This window comes from Ruditapes philippinarum, unplaced genomic scaffold (genome assembly GCF_026571515.1).
Source record: "Ruditapes philippinarum isolate M1 unplaced genomic scaffold, ASM2657151v2 ctg1528_1_1_1_1, whole genome shotgun sequence".
Taxonomy (NCBI): domain Eukaryota; kingdom Metazoa; phylum Mollusca; class Bivalvia; order Venerida; family Veneridae; genus Ruditapes; species Ruditapes philippinarum.
In genome coordinates this window covers 217,884-238,538 of record NW_026860429.1, presented here as the reverse complement: position 1 = coordinate 238,538, position 20,655 = coordinate 217,884, and the positions used below count along the sequence as shown (strand labels likewise).

The window sequence follows — 20,655 nt, the reverse complement described above, 5'->3', positions numbered from 1 at the left end:
TGGCATGCAGCATCCATTTGTAGTTTTCTACAAAGTCATATAAATCATGACCATAAGGTTCAAATTGGCTTTGCCCCGGGAGTCACCTGTTTTATGTATACTAATGTATAGGAAACATATCTTTTTGTGGAAAATAATAAAGCCCACAGCTTCTACATTTGGCACATAGCGTTGCTTTGTAAACCTCAAAAGTGTTATGAATCATACACCTACGATAAAACCTGTTATTGGCCCGTGTAAATACCAGCATACCAGAAAACTTGGTAACGTACGAGTATAAAGATTGAACTTGCTAATGATTCAGATGGTTCAAACAAACAATACTTTAAGAAATCAGTTCTGTTGGGAGGCGATTTTCGAATTTTGAAAGATTAATCAATGTAAAAAAGGAATTCCTTTGAAATGACAATTGTTAAGCTTGTAAATTAAGAAATGTTTTACACTCTTTAAACCAGAATTTTTACTTTATTAATCTTTGCATGATATAAGAAAATCATAATTAAAACGATTTAACAAATCGAGATCACCATCCTGCTTTCTGGGTTTCCTTCCACTTTTTGGTTTGGTTATTTTTTTATCCCTTTAGGTGATTTTAGAGCAGTTACTTTGGATAAAATATGACAATACCTTATTTTATTTCAAATTATTCCTTGATATTTTATTTTCTGCCAGTATTCAAGGTTTAAACAATTCTATTCAATATACATTTTGCTATGGTTCAGTGAATCGAATAGAGGTTCCTTGTGCAGCTTTAAGTTGTTCTGGCATAAAACGAGCGAAAACTAAAATTCAGGGGCAAATAACACAAAGTGGAAATAGTGACCAAAATCATTTTTTTATAGATTTGTTTCAATTATGATTATATATTTTATTATGCAATGTTTAAGAAAAAAAATATGTTCTCAAAATTAGGATTTCCCTCTTTCATGTCTTTGTAAATGTAAAAAAGGGAAAAACGGCAAGGAATTGATAGTGTTTTAAAATTCACACTGTCAGGGCAACTGGTGTAAAGTATATACATCCACGTAGTTAATTCAATAGTTTTTCAAAATCAGTTTCTATTTTTTTATCTATTTACTTTTTTGGACAAATTATAAGGTAGGGACATCTGAAGATAAACATGAAAATTACTTTATTTACTATATAAGTAAAACTTTGGTTTAGTAGTACATGTATTTGTAAAAATTATTAAACTAGAAAAATTACTAAATTGAGGGCAAATCGGCATTTCAAATACCTTTGACCATTTACACATACTAAATATGGTCAAAACATACAGTTTTCAAAAATATTACACAAATAACTACACATATAATCTATCAATAATAAATAATCCTCAAATCAAAATTGAAACTCACACGGAAAATAAAATTTAAGAGGAAGCATTATTTTCAAGGGTTAAATTTCTCAATTAATAAGCTGACAAATAAAGGTAAAGCAACTTAAAAGTTATAAGTACCAGCACCTCAAAAGTAATGGATTTATAAATTACAACATGTTTAAAAGTTACAAGGATTACAAGATATATAATACATACAAGAAGATACACATATAAGTAACTCCTTTTAAAAAGTAGTAGACCTTGTGTCTATGTAAACAGGAAAGCTGCATGCGACGATAGCTAAATATGGCTTACAAACTAAAAATGGTGTGGAATGATAATTACAGGAAACTGAATTCTCACATAATTTAAGAAGTCATGACACTATTGCATTGTAATGTAGGATAGTAATTTTAAGCATAAAAACCCAAAAACTATTTTTCGACTCATTAGAACTTATTTAGTGGAGTGGCGTCGGGATCGAAAGTACAACAATTTTTCTTTTTTTTCTTTTAAATAATTAAATGTTTTGAATATTATTCAATGTAATTTAAACAAAAGTCCCGCAAAAATAGCGCACGCTCGACTTTTGTACAGAATATTCACCCAAAATATAACTCAAATTTCATACTTGACATTGACGGTCAATGTCATTCAATGTCAAGGTCAAATTTGAATTAATCATCATGGCAGTATTGTCATAAGTGTCCATTTGTCCAAGAATTAATTAAGTCCATAAAGAAGTAACAAAGTGTTAAAAATTTAAGCAAATTAGAGTCATTGGCAATTAAAGATCAATGGCATATTGGAATAATTCAACAAATTGATGTTTTCATATGTGTTATTTTAATAAAGTATAAATTAAATTTGTCAATAAATAACAAAGTTATGACAACTTTGGCGAGTTTCAATAATTTGACATTGACGGTCAATGTGAATCATATCAGAATAATTCAATATGTCCTTTTTGCTATTTCAGTAATTATAATAGTCAATCTAGAGGTGTAGCAATATTTATCAATAATAATTTTTACTTTAAATTTTAAAGTCTTGAAACAGATCAAAATGGTAATTTACTTTTTATACATGCATGCATTTCAAATAATTATTGATATCACTTTAATTTGTATATATGGACCAAATGGAGATGACCCTATTTTCTACAACAATATAAAAGAGAAAATCTTAGAGTTAGGGAACCCATGTATAAGGGTAAGAGACTTTAATGTGGTGTTAAATCCAAATTTGGACAGCTTTCATTATTTAAACATTAATAACCCTAAGGTCCGGGAAGTTGTTTTAGATATGATAATTGATTGTAATTTAATTGATTGCTGGAGGGAACAATTTTTAGAAAAAAGGCAGTATACTTGGTTTAAAAGAAATTCTATAAGAAAAGCTAGGCTTGATTTTTTCTTCATTTCCAATAATCGTGTTACAGATGTGAGCAGTGTTGATATTGTGTCAGGTTATAGAACAGATCATTCCATGATTTTGTTAAGTATTCAATTTGGCAAATCTAAAAAGGTATTTCATACTGGAAATTTAATAATTCCCTTTTAAAAGATTCACAGTATGTTAATGAAATTAAATCCCTTATATCCCAAGTCAAATTACAATATGCTTCTGAGGCCCACGAAATAGAGGTACAGTTAGAAAACATAAGAAATAATCTTATAAGTTTTATGAAACACTGTTAATGGAAATTAGGGTAAAAACTATTTCGTACTCATCTTATTAAAAAGACAAAACTAAGGAAAAATTATATATCAAAAACAATGAATTCTTTATATGATATATCGGATACTTTGCTTACAGATCAAAAGGAAATTCTACAAGAAGTTGCTGGTCATTATAAAATATTGTATACTTTAAGGGAAACAGATAATGTCAACCTTACTGTTTTATTTGGTATTATAATAACATACCAAAACTGAATGATAAAAAAGCCAAGGCCTTGATGGTCTTTTAACTTATAAAAAATGTTAGCCAGTTTAAAAAAATGTCAAATGATTCTTCCCCAGGTAGTAGTGGTTTTACATCAGCTTTCTTTATTTGTTTTGGAATGATTTAGGTCATTTTGTAGTAAGAGCAGTTAAACAAGCTTTTGTTTCAGGAGAAGTATCAGATACCTTTAAACAAGGTGTTTTTACGTGCATCCTTAAGGAAACAAAGACAAGCATTAACTGGAGACCTATTTCTTTATTTAATGTTTCTTACAAAAGTGCATCAGCTAGTATTGCCCAACGCCTTAAAACTTTTTTCAATAAACTTATAAGTGATGATCAAACTGGTTTCTTATCTGGGAGATACAAAGGTGACAATATAAGACTTATCTATGATATTATGCAATATACAAATGATCATCAAATTCCTGGAATGTTGTTACTTATTGATTTTGCAACAGCCTTTGATTCTTTATTATGGACTTTTATGCATAAAATTTCTTTAGTTGGGTAAAGTTTTTTTTACAAAAACATTCATTCTTGTGTTACAATAAATGGACATTTGTCAGACTGGTTTCAAGTACAACGTGGTTGTCGTCAGGGCGATCCCCTATCCCCTTACACTTTTATATTATGTGCAAAAAATCTTGCATTACTCATGAAAAATAATACAAATATAAAAGGTAGCAGACTTAATACATGTAACTCTGAATTTTCATTGTCTCAATATGCTGATGACACAACTATAATGTTTGATTGAACGGTTAAGTCTCTAAGACACAAATTCTATGCTAAAATTTCGGGTCTTAACATAGATAAAACAAAAGCAGTATAGATTGGTGCTATGAAAAGGGAACACTCAAATAGTTAGCCCGGATAATAATCTTAAGTGGGAATGTGAATGTTTTAAGCTACTTGATGTTACTTTTACAATTAATAAACATCAAGATTATCGCCGTTTTACTCCATTTACAAAATCTTTCCATAAAATTCAAACGTGGCCCCAGCTTTACCGTGTACAAACACGCCCTGCTTTGAAGAATGGGAACCAACATATAACCGAATGGCTCCGAACATAGCCGACTGGTTCCCATCATCAAAGCGCAGCGCATTTTGCAAACGTCAAAGCTGGGGCCACGTTTGAATTTTATGGATGGAGTAAAACGGCGATAATCTTGATGTTGTTTTCGGCTGTTGCGTTTTTTATATTACCGTTGAAGTTTAGAATTGACCATCATCGTGAAGAATTATATCTTCTGTGTAGATGGACTAAAGGATTATGTGAAAATATTGGAAATGGAATAAAATACATGGTGATTATGACGGTAGGGGTGCGGATTTTTTCCGGCGAATATTTTTTATCTTGTGTATTATTATAAACGTTGAAATATGATTTTTTTTCAAAACGGCTTATATTAAGTTTTATATATATATATATATATATATATATATATATATATATATATATATATATATATATATATATATAATATATATATATATATATATATATATATATATATATATATATATATATATATATGTTCAGTACATGTGCTGGGATTGACAAATATGCATTTTATTTGGATTTTAAAGACGTTTTGAGCTCCACACCCCAAGTGTCTGTGGGTTTTAGTATAAATTTAATCACAAGATACTGGCAATAAATTATCTTTTACATAAAATGAGAATAAAAGATGTTAATACATGTTCTTTTTGCAACAACCATATTGAAACTATAAAACATTTATTTTGGGATTGTCAATTAAGTTATTCTTTTTGGGAAGAATTAAAATCATGGATAAATTCACACAGTGGACCTTAACAGATATTATTCTAGGCAATAAACACTTAGATGATGCAACATTAAATTTAATTCTGTTGAGAAATTTTACTCTTTATCGATGCAAAATAAAGAACTCAGTTCCATGCGTTCAACTTTTGAAAAGTAATGTCGCTTTTCTTTTTAGAACACAATTATATAGTGCAAAAAAATAGAGATTCAAAGTTTGACAATTTAAAGGGCAAATATATTTCTTTGCTGCTAAATGAGACTAATGTTTTAAGATCATTTATTTAGGCTTGATCTACTCTGTATCGCACATACTGCCCCTTGTTTCTTAAACACTTTTTTAAAAATTTTCTTATGATGTTAATGCATAAATTATTCGTGACAAGAAGTACAACTCTTAATTGGATATCAATTTTAAAATAGTAGGAGTTGTTTCCCTTGAATTAATGACATTTTTTTTCAATACAAGTATCAAAGTAAAATTGGATTTTTTCCGTTATGTTAAATAAGTTCTATAATATTGTAAAGTAATAAGTTTTGAAAATGAAACTTTTTCTAATGTTATATTAAAATAAGCCTGGCATTTAAATTCTGCCAACATTGGTAAGATACTATTGGATTATTATCTTTATTATATTTATAAACTTTGTAGATCTATTATTACTCCTTAAATGTAAATCTCAATATATTGTATGTATATACATAAATGTTTTGTATTGTGTAAAAAGTTTTTTTTTTAAATGTTCTTTTTGACATATTAATTTATGTGTGTTTGTTTGTTTGTTTTTTTTTTTTCTGTCCAAGAATAAATGAAATCCGTAAATAGATTTTGAAAAATAGGAGCTGAAAATAAAATCTCTTCATGGTTTAATTTACAGTTATAAAAGTTATACATGTATATATGTGATATTGCATGTTACACAAGAAATGCTAGAAAGTTATAGGTTAATAAGTATTTACATATGAGCCGCGCCATGACAAAACCAACATAGTGCGTTTGCGACCAGCATGGATCCAGATCAGCTTACGCATGCGCGCAGTCTGATCAGGATCCATGCTGTTCACTTACAAACCCTATTACAAGTAAAAAAAAACATGATCAGACTGCGCGGATGCGTAGGCCCGTCTGGATCCATGCTGGTCGCAAACGCACAATGTTGGTTTTGTCATGGCGCGGCTCATTTCTTTTTCAATATTTAAATGCAGAAATATATACCAGTATGCTACTTCAGATAAGTCTAATGTGATGATTTTTTACCAAGTAAAAAAAGTAGAAGCCCCTCATATCTAAAACGTTTATATTTGCATATTCTATTTCAGAACCAACAAAAAATTGCTCCGCTGGAACGTTTGTCCACACAGGAATACTTTATAAATGGCAAGTGAATGTGTTTTACTTCCTCGGCGATGAAAACCATTGTAAGACATTGCCAGACACTCAAATACCCGTAGTCAATTATATTAGCTGTTTGTTTTATTTAAATATAACAACAATAAAACAGCAATAAATATAAACTCGGCCATTTAATGAACTTTTATAACAGTATTAAGGCGACAACAGATACTTTCCGTGTTACTACCATGAATGTCATTTAAACCAACTTATCTTAGTAATTATTGTTATTTATTTAAATTGTGTACATTAAATGTCTTTGATCTTCATAAGAAATAACATATTTGAAAAAAATGCCTTCGTAAAAAATCCATAATTTTAAATCGTCATATCAAAGATCATTTTTTAGTTTTTTTGTCATCAAACTTTTAAAATATAAACATACTTATACTATCTGGGGGAACTGTGTCTCAGCTTTTTATCTTTTCTAAAAAAAATATATTACGTAACGTCAAACATTTATGCGACTTTTTCACCATATATATTACGTTATTAAAAATAATAAAGTCACTGATAGAGCAAACAAAAATCCCTGACACGGTTCCCTCCATAAATGAATTCCCTTTCATGTGCTTTAAATCTCATTATTAAAAAAAGTTATGCCGATTCAAAGTTAGTCCGATCCGCATCAAACAAAGTGTCCTCTCTCAGACCTCTACGTTTCACAAACACACAAATATCGCACCAAAGGGGGTCACAAGATGCTGTTACATACTCTAACAACGTTTTATGACCCAGTGACATAGGACCAATTAAAAAGCTGCTGATTAATATATAGCAGGAATTCTTCAAATCTTAACGTTTCTTTAGAGATATATGGTATTCAAAAACGTTTCACCTACTACACTTTGCCGTGGTGATCAGGGGAAGTTACTATTACAGGAATACAATTTTATCAGATGAAGATTTACACATACTGGAAAACAAATACAATGCATATAGACTTGAACTTTTATTCTACGACAAAAAAAAATATACTTAAAGCCACGTCAGAAGACTTCTAACCAGTAAAAGCACTAGCGTGGATTACAGAAGTCGAAAGAGAAGCTCACCACTAGGGATTCAAACACTAGACCTCTACTACCCTCTCTTCAGTTTTTTTTTCAGATTTACTTTGTTATTAAATGTACAAACATTTTGAAGTTGTGTTTAAGCAACTGCCCCCACCCTTACTAAGGACACATCGCATTTTAGCCCCAATGTTATCATTTGATCAAACTTTGTAGCTTTCACTAGACAACATTTCATACCAAATGAGCTGCGTCATGACAAAACCAACATAATGGGTTTGCGACCAGCATGGATCCAGACCAGCCGGCGCATCCGCGCAGTCTGATCAGGATCCATGCTGTTCGCTTACAAACCCTATTACAAGTAGAGAAACTGATAGCGAACAGCATGGATCCTGATCAGACTGCGCGGATGCGCAGGCTGGTCTGGATCCATGCTGGTCGCAAACCCATTATGTTGGTTTTTTTCATGACGCGGCTCAAATATCTAAGCTCAACTGTTCTTGCCTTTCATTGTTCCACGCAAGATTTTACCCACATCAGGACAGACTGTTATTTGTATTAAAGTACTGAAAGCTAGTGTATATTAAACAGATGTACATGTATTCTAAAGATTTTCTTTATTCAAATATACTAGTGCTTATATAGCATCAAACTATTTTGATAGGTGGATGGATATTGTTATTGGATCTAAGCAAAATATTGTAATGACGTAAGAGGGGGATTATACATAAGATTGGGAATAAATAAATAACAAGAGGGCCATGATGGCCCTGAGGTCGCTCATCTGTATATAGGCCCCCGAAGCAGGGCCAGTTTAAACCCCAGGGCTTTTATTTGAACAAACTTGGAATTAAGACACCCATTAGAAGATGTTTCATGATGTTAAGTTTTTGCTATACACATATAAGGAAAAACAATGACCTTCTCTCCCCCCCCCCCCCCCGGCAGAGTTAATTTTAACCCAAGGGCTTTTATTTGAACAAACTTGGTAGACACCATAAGAAGATGTTTCATGCTAAACATCTAAGCTCTAGCTCATTGGGTTTTTTAAAAGAAGATTTTTTAAGTTTTTACTATACACATATAGTTAAAAACAATGACACCCCTGGAGCGGGGCCAGTTTTGACCCCAGGGCTTTTATTTGAACAAGCTTTGTAGACACTTATTAGAAGATGTTTCATGCTTAATATCTAAACTCTAGCTATTTGGGTTTTTTCAAAGAAGATTTTTTAAGTTTTTGCTATACAGTATAAGGAAATCAATGACCCCCTGGGGCGGGGCCAATTTTGACCCCAGGGCTTTTATTTGAACAAACTTAGTAGACACCTATTAGAACATGTTTCATGCTAAATATCTTAGCTCTAGCTCTTTGAGTTCTTTAAAAGAAGATTTTTTAAGTTTTTACTATATGCATATAGGGAAAATCAATGACCCCCCCTGGTGCGGGGCCAATTTTGACCCCAGGGCTTTTATTTGAACAAACTTGGTAGACACTCACTAGAAGATGTTTCATGCTAAATAACTTAGCTCTAGCTCTTTGGGTTCTTTAAAAGAAGATTTTTTAAGTTTTTACTATATGCATATAGGGAAAATCAATGACCCCCTGGGGCGGGGCCAATTTTGACCCCAGGGCTTTTATTTGAACAAACTTGGTAGACACTCATTAGAAGATGTTTCATGCCAAATATCTAAGCTCTAGCTCTTTGGGTTCTTTAAAAGAAGATTTTTTAAGTTTTTACTATATGCATTTAGGGAAAATCAATGACCCCCCTGGTGCAGGGCCAATTTTGACCCCAGGGCTTTTATTTGAACAAACTTGGTAGACACTCACTAGAAGATGTTTCATGCTAAATAACTTAGCTCTAGCTCTTTGGGTTCTTTAAAAGAAGATTTTTTAAGTTTTTACTATATGCATATAGGGAAAATCAATGACCCCCTGGGGCGGGGCCAATTTTGACCCCAGGGCTTTTATTTGAACAAACTTGGTAGACACTCATTAGAATATGTTTCATGCCAAATATCTAAGCTCTAGCTCTTTGGGTTCTTTAAAAGAAGATATTTAAAGTTTTTTTCTTTTGGTTGCCATGGCAACCAGAGTTCTGCATGGAATTAAATTCTTTGAACAATTTTTAAAGGTGACCACCAAAGGAACATTCCTGTGAAGTTTGGATTAAATTGGCTTAGTGGTTTATGAGGAGATGTCATTAAAAGCAAAAGTTTACGGACGGACGGCAGACGGACGCCGGACGAAAAGCGATCACAAAAGCTCACCCTGTCACTTTGTGACAGGTGAGCTAAAAATGGGAATAAGCAATTTCCAAAAAAAAAAAAAAAAATAAATAACTAGCAACATCACTGAACTGATTTCACTTTATTTTATTCCTAGATTTATACATAACAAAGATATCACAGATAAGGTAAACATGTCATACATTTCAATACATAATTCTTTACAACATACAAGAGCAAATGTCCATGATTTTCACTATGTATAATTATCAAAGCCAGGGTACTCTTTTTTTATGCAAAATTTACAAAAGGCCAATTCAAGTTTCATGTTAAGATGAAAAGTTCTACATATTTTAATTTGTAAAACAAGAATAACTCTAGTAATTTATAACGGCAGATGCAGGTTTACTAATATTAGACTGGATATATTCTAGCCCTTGCAACAATGCAAGAAAATGTCTTTCTCTAGACTCTGTGTGTCAGATATGTCACATGTCTGCGAAGACATCATTCCTGCAGCTTAAATTCATTCAAATTACTAGTCAGAAAATAGTGCTTAATCAAATATATAATGTGTTCTCTGGGTGACTGATACAGTCGCCCAAGTTTTCCTACTCTTTTTGTTTGAACTACAGTTGACCACACTACACATGTGTATAATACCAAGCTATTTAGAAACATATTAGAAAAAACCCTTCAAACTAAATTTTACAGAAAATTAGGGGAAAAGTAAAAGATTTTAGCAGAAAAAATAGAAGTCCCTGCACGTTGTAATAGTCATTTAAATAGTACAAGTCATTAACAAAATATTATCATTGTTAAAATAATTGAACAAGTTTTAGTGATCCTAAGAGTAAGTTCTGCCACAATAATGTAATGTATAGATATCGGGCTATTTTTACTTGTGATTCTAATGAAATAACTTTTCCTCGGTTATAGAGATAAAATGATGTTAAAATATACTAAAGTAAATATGTTTCACACATTATTCAAACACTCCATATTGAATTTACAGAATACACATGTATTAAGTTGGCCCCGATTCAAGTGACCTGTACCTAACTTTTCATCCCCAAGGATATCTAGGCCAGCAATGGGTAAAATAATTATAGTTTGCATGCACTAAATAAGCAAAAGAAGATATCAATATCAATTAACTAATTTTGAATATTAGCCTTATTTAAAACAAGATATGGAACATTAAGAAGTGTATGAAATATAATAGTCTGAGTAGAAAAGCCTGACACAAAACATAAAAAGTTCTTGTTATATTTTCAACATAGTGCAATATTATTCATTGATATTCTATCAACATTTTATCTTAGAACTTAACATTCATTAACAATTCTTTCAAGAAATTATACATTAAGTGAGCAAAGTAAGTTGATATTCAAGGGGGCCATGCTGATGTTAAAATAGCTTTTTCTGATAAAAAAAAACTAGGAATACAAAGAGCGTTTGCGAAAAACTTAGGAGGATTTTAGAAATACTGAAAAACATTTTAGAAGAAAAAAAAAATGAAAAACTTAGGATTTTAGAAAAACTTAGGAGCCCTTTTGAAAAAGTAAGAAACACTGGAGAGCCTGTAATATGCAAGAAAAAGATTCAAACATTTGCTGTCAGTACATATTTTTTAATGCAAAAACAGTGAGTTGGGAAAATAAGACATATCATGATTTTTAATGTACATTGTACATATTTGAAAATTTGGGTTGCTAAGAGATGACTGAATAGACCTCTTAAAAATGGACATTACCCTGTAAAATTTACTCCATAAATTTTTCAATATACAATATTGCAACATTATTACCTTCTTTAAGTATGAGTCAACATGATAATATGATTGACATTAAAATTTGAAGTGTATAAAGCTTTATATTTGCTTCAAAAATTATTAATTTAATTCAGAAAATGTGTACAAGCAAAATACCTGTATGAGAAAAAATATGCTTACATATCTACTTAGGAGCCAAAGGCACATGCATAAAATCATTGCTAACAATTAGAACCATTCTCTATAATAGCAGCTTATAGTATGTTTCTGGAACATTTTATTCTGTTTACATACAATATGCATGTTAAATAACAGATACATTTACAGTCTATGTCACAACTCTTTGTAGAATCAACAGTACGATAATCGAAACAACATAATTTTACTGTTAATATAATTCATAATTTTTTTTGTAACATATAGCGTTAATATAGACTTTAACAGAAATTGTTCACACACTTTAAGCAACTACTTCTATGTGATCAAGGGTTTCTTGTTATCATAATAAAACCTGTCATATAAATCATTTATTAACTATTATTCTTCTATACTATCACACCAACAATAAATAAACACTCAGATCATTTAACACTGTACAAAGTAAACATGTCATATTTTAATAATTATATACAATAAATGGGTCGCGTCACGACAAAACCAACATAGTGCGTTTGCGACCAGCATGGATCCAGACCAGCCTGCGCATCCGCGCAGTCTGATCAGGATCCATGCTGTTCGCTTACCGACCTATTACAAGTAGAGAAAATGATAAAGAACAGAATGGATCCTGATCAGACTGCATGGATGCGCAGGCTGGTTTGGATCCATGCTGGTCGCAAACCCATTATGTTGATTTTGTCATGGCTCGGCTCAAATGAGGATTTTTTTTAGTATTTTCTTTTCCACACATCAACAATTACTTTTTAACATCCTTTTTAAACAAATGATTTATCTTCAGTAAATTGCTACCAGGTCCTAAACATGCTGGAATGTAAAATGACTTGCCTTTGCCACCAGTATAGAGCCAGGCCAGTCTGCCCGTTTGTGCAGTCTAACTAGGCTCTATACTATGGGAGGGGTTTGTCTTTAGTGCTGTTTGATATTCTAACATGCTTCTTCTTATTCTGTTATGATAGCATGTAAACATATTTATAAGTATGACACTTATTTTCTTGAATTAAGAATATGACATCACTTTAATTTGAACAACAGCTATACCGTTGGTAGTAGATTATGTTTGGTATTTTGATATTTTACAAATTCAGCATGTTAAGTGGTAAAGTTAAAATAAACAAATTGCTCATAATAAGTCAATTAACAGTATCATATACTTCCACAATCTCAAATTTGTTGTTTTATCAAATTTTATTTAATAATTTTTACGAAACTGCCAGGCATAAATGTAATGAAAACGTATACATGTTTTACTGTACAGCAAAAAATGAGGAGGTTCAAACACCTTTCTGCTAATGCTAATAAAACATATTTATCATGTTTTGATGTTAACCACACTTTTTTTATACTTTCATTTAAAAGATTTCAACAACATTACAACTCTTAAATAATACTGTTTGTTATATCAAACACAAGTAAAGAATTATGCGTTATCAACAGGCTACATTGTGTTTATAGTAAATTTTCATCAATGCCAATTTAGATGAACAAAAATATGATTAACAAAGAAATGATTTGTAGAGATTTTCAAAAGACAATAGATGTTATCAGTAACTCAGCAAATGTGGGTTTTTCCAAGCTAATCTGATGATACAAATAAACTTTGTAGCTTCACCATATCACGTGGCACTACCAGTCACAATACATTACTCAACCTGTTTTGCTTATTTTCAAAGCTGTTACTAAAAGTTTGTTTGTACCCCAGTATTAGCTGGGAAAAACCAAAAAAAATATTCTTAATTCTACAGTAAATCTATTGAACATATTTTCAAGATGACATATGGATAATCTCCCATCTTCCAATCTCTGGGCTTCCACTTTCTATTTTTGGGCTCTGCATTGATGCTGAAATTTCTGCCTCTGTCGCGCAGGATTCAGATGAACTGGAACATGTGGAAAGGTCTAGTGGAATTTCTTGACTTTTTGGCAATATCATCTTGACGTTTTCTATGTGACGTACATTTGATGACGTGTTCACTGAATGTGTTTTAATAGAACACTCTAACGGAACCTCAGTCTGTGAGATGATTCCATGAGATGCAACTGGGACTATAGTAGATGAAAGTAGTGGATTTGAAATGAGACTAGAGATGTTAATCAAACGTATTCCCGAACCTTCGTGTTGACGCGCAACTTTTCCCGATGGTTTATTTCCCATTTTTGTATGCGGCACGGCTATATTACCTGACATATCAACACAGGAATGAGCATTACTAGTTCTGATTGTTTCCATATTGCTTTCTTGCGCTACATTTGATTCTGATATTGTAAAGTTACCGTTCTCCCTGATTGCTTCCTTGTAGTTATGTCCATGCGTTCTCACATGCTTTCTTAGTGAACTAGGGTCAGTATATCGTTTGTTACAGCCTGGCATCTTACAGATATATGGCTTATCTTCCTGGTGAGTTCTAACATGTTTAAATCTGTCACTAGAATTAGAGTATGCTTTATTGCAGCCTTCAAACGGACATGTGTATGGTTTCTCCCCTGTAAATATACATGAAACATAACAATCGAGTATATAGCTATCTGTCTGGCCTTACAATGAAAAGAAACTTTATAACAAATTTCTCTGAAAAAAAGAAAAGCTTAGTTTTATCCATTTTAATCTATAAACCAGGGAATTCCCCAGGCGCTTTTAGCGCATCGGCACCGATGCGCTAAAATATCAGAACAAGAAATCCCGATGCGCTTAAAATTATCATAGCGCTTTAAAAAATGACCGATATTCCTTTCTATTGTGTCTATAACTTAACCCCAATTAGCCAAATAAACAAGCCAATATACATGTCCTGTGTAGATAATTACCCGAGGCGTATACACAACCCGATACACTGACTGGCTTTAGACTGTGTGACGTCACAGACACCTGTCATCGATGTCTGCAGACGACTGTTGGTGCACTTTCAGGTGTTGTCATTTATCGTGTATTGAGATGGGTGCAATTTAACCGCGGCATGTGTCATATTTAAATGTTTCAGGTAGGTGTAATAACTTGTATTGTTTTGATAATATAATTGGCATTAATTGACATGCGATATAACAGTTTGATATTTAGGGATGAATGGGCATAAGTGTAATGTTCAATTTCATCTTTCTCTTTCTTATGATCGTTACGTCAAAGCAGTACTGTAGTATTAAGATTTCAAACAAGAGCTGTCAGAAGGACAGCGCGCTCGACTTTTTTAGTGCTTGCCTATAAAACAAAACTTTGACAGTTAAGGGCACACAAGACTTTAACTAGGAATTTCTAAGTACAAATCAAGAAACATTTTCACAGAGTTATCTTCTCTTGCTTACAGATAGGTCTCATGATGGCACATAAGAACTCCAACTTCCAAAGTAATATCTCAAATGGTTAGGTCAACAAGTGGACAAGAATGAAAATTTTAACTGAGTTTCTAAGTCAAAAAGGGCCATAATTCAAATAAAATCCTTAACAGAATTACCTTCTCCTGCCCATGTTTGGGACCATGATGGTAAACAAGTATTCCAACTTTCAATTTAATATCTCAACCAGTTCAGTCAAAAAGTTGACTGGTACAAAAAACTTAACCAAGATTCTAAGTCGATAAAAGGCCTTAATTTTTAAAACAAATCCCTGACAGAGTTACCTTCTCTTGCGTACAGATGGGGGTAATGATGTGAAATAGCATTAAAAGTTTCAAAGCAATATCTCAAAGGGTTAAGGCAATAAGTGGATTTTACCCATACTCAATGTATTTTCTAAGTCAAAAAGGGGCATAATTCTGTCAAAAACCTTGACAGAGTTATGTCCTCTTGTCTGTTGATGAAGGTCGTGATGGTAAACAAGTATGGTCAGTTTCAAAGCAATACCTCCAATGGTTTTGAAATAAAGTGAGGTGGTACAAAAAACTTAACCAAGCTCAATACACTTTCTAAGTCAAAAAAGGGCCATAATTCTGTCAAAAACCTTGACAGAGTTATGTACTCTTGTCTGTAGATGGAGGTTATGATGGTGAACAAGTATGGTAAGTTTCAAAGCCATACTTGTAATACTTCTGAAATAAAGTGGGGTGGTACGAAAAACTTAACCAAGGTGTGACGCCGACGCCGACGCCGGGGCGAGTAGGATAGCTCCCCTTTTCATAGAAAAGTCGAGCTAAAAAGAGTTCTTTTTTGTGAGCAATGTCGTTGAAACTGTCTCGGGATCATTTTGCTTTTTAATATAAACATGATAATCGTATTTTATTTGGATTAAACTGCATAGATATTCAGAAATAAATTTGGTTGATGGCTAACATTAACAACTGTTCATTTTCAACTTGCAACTGAGTGAAAACAACAACAAAAACTTTACATCAACAATCCCACTTAGTGACAGCCAATTGGTCATTTTATTTTTTAATTAAAAATATCTTGTAATCTGTGTCTGTCTCCCAAAATGAAAAAAAAATATATTAATTTTGCAGGCCCTCTTTAATCGAGCCTGTTCATGGACAGCTTTGTGAAGTGCAATCTACTGTCCTACCCCTTAGCATTGGTTTGTCAGGACATACAGGAGCTGGCCAGGCACTTTGGTGTAGATATGGAGCAGTGCCGCAGCCACTGGCACCAGGTACGTGCCAGTCTAGAGTGGACTGATCAGTCAGCCGACCAGACCATGACCTGGATTACTGGCAACCTTTCTACCAGTCATCCAGCTCTTTACAGAATTGCTGCTGTGGGTTTCCTCCTCCCAACCTCTACTGCAGGTAATTATTATTAAATTCATTCATTCTTGAACATTAATGAAATTCCAATGATAGTTGCAGATGTGTAACACTTTGCTAGAAGTTTTTTAACATTTCAAATATAAATTTTTTTACTTAGTTAAGTTTAAACAGGCTGGAAGTTTAAAATTTTCAAAAATTCACAGCAAACAAACAAAATAGATAAAAGACATGAGGTTAACATAAATGATTACATGTACTTTCATTTATTAATTTCAGATTGTGAGCGAGGATTCAGCTGCCTGAAGAGAGTTAAGACTGAAAACAGGAATTGCCTCTCCGTTAAAGTTCTGAACTCTTCTTGCCGTCTCCCTTCAAGGACCCCCATTAGAATCTTTCAACTTTGAGAAGGCAGTCAAGGCATGGAAGGACAACAAACCTAGAAGACAGGCCCACTTTTAATGATGTTAATGAAGAAAAAACAACTGAAATATACTCATTTAAATGGGACGCACATATATACATATAAATGTTGATCACATGTTGTGAACTTGTGTTTATATATAATTGTTTATTTATTTGAATTGTTGGAAATGGAAAAAGTAAATAATAAAGATTAAGAAAATGTTTATCAAGTGAAAAGCTTTCATCATTTGTTTTAAAACAGCCCACAGCAGTATCTTGACACCTGAAATGGCAAAAAATTTCGACACGCGCTATGGGGGTCAAGACCCCCTCCCGCACCCACCCCCGTCTAATTAAAAAATGTAGCCCTTAAAAAAATCCTGGGGAATTCCCTGTAAACTCTGTATAAACATATGAATGTATATGATATATGACTTTAAGTAACATATTGTGACAGCATATTTAACAGTTTTCCAGGTAATTATTAATAATCACATCCATTCCTATCGCAAATGAAATCAGGAGAGATTTGTCAAAGTGGGACAAATCCAGACAATGATATGGTACTGTATGTTCTTCAATCCAGATCATCTTACAACTTGTTGGTTATATTAAAATGTGACCTGGCATGAATGTATATGCAAGTGATGCACATCAAATGTCCTTAAAATCCATGATTAAGGTCCTTTCATTTTAAATCTTGAAAGGTCTTGAATCTTGAAAAGTTTCAATAGAGCTTGCCATTAATGTTAATGTCAGCAGAAACATGATTCATATCCAATCCCCTTTGTTATTTAAATATAGACATTAAACAAGAGCACTGGTGTTTACTGGTTGGGGACCACCAAAACCGGACAACCACCAAACCCGGACGGCCCCAAAAATGCTTAATTTAGAATTTTCTTTGTTCAGTGGTGGTCAGTCATTTTTATATCAACAATAAATGCATGTTTCTTCTAAAATTAAGTAAATAAATTTATTTCAACCCCCGTAAATGGTTATATTTTAATGTCTATTTCAAGAATGTTGACGTTGAAATTTGGGGGTCAAGAAAGCAATGCCTGACCTTATATACCAGCTATAATCATTTGCAGAGTAAACAATAGAATATCCAAAACTTCAGCATTTGTTGCTGACATATTGTATATCATGTTAAAAGTCAAAAATCAAAGCACCCAAGCTTTTATCTGAATTAAATCACGTCATGTACATATCTGTCCGGACACATGGTACTGTAGTATTGACAATTTAGGTAATTTTGATACCCTCCTTTCAGCCTCAGATATAAGAGTCAATACATTCAGAAAGAAACAAACTAGTTTGTTAGTTAGGAGAAGAACCTAGCTGAACTGCGTCAATTTTTTTTATCTCTAGGTTAAAAATTATGAAATCTGTACGGAAAAATGTCAAAAAGTGTCCGGTTGATGGTCCCCGACCAGTATGCTCATCTCTTATCAGAAACCATTTTTTTATAAATAATTGTTTAAAAGGGACAAAACCCCCCATAATTTCCCTTGCCTAACAATTGTGCGTGGTCATGATATTAATAAATCAAGTATTACAAGTTTCAAGTTTATAGCTTGGGTAGTTTTAGACAATCCTGGTAAAAACTTAATTCCAGTTTGTAATTGTGGGGCAAACCATATCAATTCAATGAATTGGGGCTTTGTTTTGCAATCAGTAAATAAATAAATTTACCTGTATGTGACCTCATGTGTATTTTCAGATTTTCTAATCTGGAAAATGATTTCCCACATCTTAAACATTTATGTGGCTTTTCGTTGGTATGGGTACGTATATGTATCAACATTTTGTACCTGAAGAAGTTAAAGATGTCTATAATAATATGTATCTCTTATAATATTTTATTTATTTTGAACAAGCCCTGCTTTGTGATGGAGAGCTGTCTAATGTTTGATGTAATAAATTCAATATAACAATGCTAAAATGGACAAGTCAGAAGTAAACAATTTTTTCAATTACTGCTGGAATGAGTTTTTCTTGAAAAAAAATGTGTCGGTCTCAAATGTTTGGTTGTTTGACCTCCATGTGTGAACTTGACCTTGGCCAGTTGTGCGCCGCAATCTGCCTAAATATGGTGAACTTTTGCCCCATGTTAAATAAAATCCCAAAATGCATGTAGAAGTTTTGCTCCACACAAACATTTTCCTTTGACCTTTCAGTGAAACCTTGACCTTTAACCTAGATACCTGGTTTATAGCTATGATGGCTTCTTAATGTTGTATTAGGTATAGCATGAGCTCAGTTCAGTAAGAAGAAACATGGTTGTTACAGCAAATTGGACTTAAATCAGGACAGTACTTTAGAGGATATTTACCATTGGTCCTGGGGGTCTTAAAAACATTTTCCATTTCTAAATATACCAGAGTGTACACATTTAGAAACAAAACTGATAATTTAAAGTTCAAAACAAACAGACAAGGCAAACACCTGTATAAAGACCATTTGGTGTCTTCACCACACACTGTGCTAGTCATAACAGACAACCTTAAATAGAAACTAACTTGTTTTGTTGGCTTCTTTCTTCCGAATAAACAGATACTTGTTAATTGATTATAACAGAATCCAGACCACTTCCCTGCTTTCTATGCGGTCTCCTTTCTATGTGGTAGAATATGTGCAAAACAAACAGGATATTTATAATATGGATTTTAATATGTAATATTGACAAACAGAGCTGGCCAGATAATAAAACAACTTAACGTTATCTTCATTATTTCAGCAGTCAACAACCTTATCAACTTGGAAATAGAAGCATGTGGGGGACCTTACTGGCTGAGAGGTTAAAGCTGCTTCCAGCTTTTCGAAAGGTTAAATATGCTATTTTTAGATAAATCGTTTCATATAATTGTCGCATCAAAAGAATTAAGGTTGAAAATCGTACATGCCATTGATAGAATAGATAAACAATAAGGAAACCCCTCCATACCTCTAATCTACCGGGCTGCCCTCTAAATGTAAATTAGAAAAGCAGACAATTCGTTTCCCAATCTTCTACGAAAGACACTTTTGATTGATTGATTTTCTTTAGACCGGGCGGTCAAGGATAACCTACGAAAGTGCAAGCACTTATTTCCAGTAGGGTCCTTACCTCAGTAGACTGTAGAGACAGCTATGAGATACAAGGAAATCCTAGAACCAGTCCCTTACTCTTATTGAATAGATTCCTTGGTTCTTTTACATGCCCAGTGTATAACACCGATACATGCGAGGATTACCTGAGTTTCGTACCAGTAAACCTTTAGTTAGGTCGGAAACACTGAAAGTGTTTTTGAAAAATCCCAAGGGTGTTACCCAGGATCGAACCCGGAACCTCAGGAGTGACAGTCAGTGATCTAACCAACTAAGCTATCGCGCCACTGACGCTTTATAAATAGTATGCTTAACAGTGATATGATGCATTTTTCCAAGATATTTAGTTTGAAACAACACACGATTGTTTTTTCAACAAGAGGGCAATGATGGCCCTGAAATGGCTCACCTGTATATAGGCCCCTGGGCCATAGCCAATTTTAAACCGGGGCTTTCATTTGAACAAACTTGGTAGACACCCAATATCTAAGCTCTAGCTCTTTAGGGATTTTATAAGAAGATTTTTAAAGTTTTTATTATATACATATAGGGAAAAACAATGACAAACTTGGTAGACACCCATTAGAAGATGTTTCATGACAAATATCTAAGCTCTAGCTCTTTAGGGATTTTATAAGAAGATTTTTAAAGTTTTTATTATATGCATATAGGGAAAACAATGACCCCCACCCCTCGGAAACGCCAATTTTGATCCCAGGGCTTTTATTTGAACAAACTTGGTAGACACTCACTAGAAGACATTTCATGCTTAGTATCTAAACTCTAGCTCTTTGGGTTTTATATAAGAGATTTTTTAAGTTTAAACTATACACATATAAGGA

At 32.9% G+C, this 20,655-nt stretch overlaps 2 protein-coding genes across 2 annotated transcripts; one reads left to right on the top strand and one right to left on the bottom strand.

Moving 5' to 3' along the window:
- Positions 1-9,820: 9,820 nt before the first annotated feature.
- LOC132760037 (zinc finger protein GLI2-like) lies at positions 9,821-19,092 on the bottom strand. The gene is made up of 3 exons (XM_060751923.1): positions 19,059-19,092; positions 18,419-18,556; positions 9,821-14,129 (listed from the first exon to the last, which is right to left on the bottom strand). Exons 1-3 carry the CDS (start codon positions 19,090-19,092, stop codon positions 13,411-13,413), a joined length of 891 nt encoding a protein of 296 aa, XP_060607906.1. The 3' UTR covers positions 9,821-13,410.
- LOC132760026 (uncharacterized) lies at positions 15,797-17,074 on the top strand. The gene is made up of 2 exons (XM_060751914.1): positions 15,797-16,357; positions 16,595-17,074. Exons 1-2 carry the CDS (start codon positions 16,099-16,101, stop codon positions 16,720-16,722), a joined length of 387 nt encoding a protein of 128 aa, XP_060607897.1. The 5' UTR covers positions 15,797-16,098; the 3' UTR covers positions 16,723-17,074.
- Positions 19,093-20,655: the final 1,563 nt, after the last annotated feature.

Coding starts and splice junctions, on each gene's coding strand:
- LOC132760037 (XM_060751923.1), bottom strand. CDS start 19,092: ATGGAAAATGTTTTTAAGACCCCCAGGACCAATG. Junction 18,557..19,058: donor TAAGACCCCCAGGACCAATG/GTAAATATCCTC, acceptor ATATTATTATAG/ACATCTTTAACTTCTTCAGG. Junction 14,130..18,418: donor ACACATGAGGTCACATACAG/GTAAATTTATTT, acceptor GTATATTTACAG/GGGAGAAACCATACACATGT.
- LOC132760026 (XM_060751914.1), top strand. CDS start 16,099: ATGGACAGCTTTGTGAAGTGCAATCTACTGTCCTACCCCTTAGCATTG. Junction 16,358..16,594: donor CCTCCCAACCTCTACTGCAG/GTAATTATTATT, acceptor TATTAATTTCAG/ATTGTGAGCGAGGATTCAGC.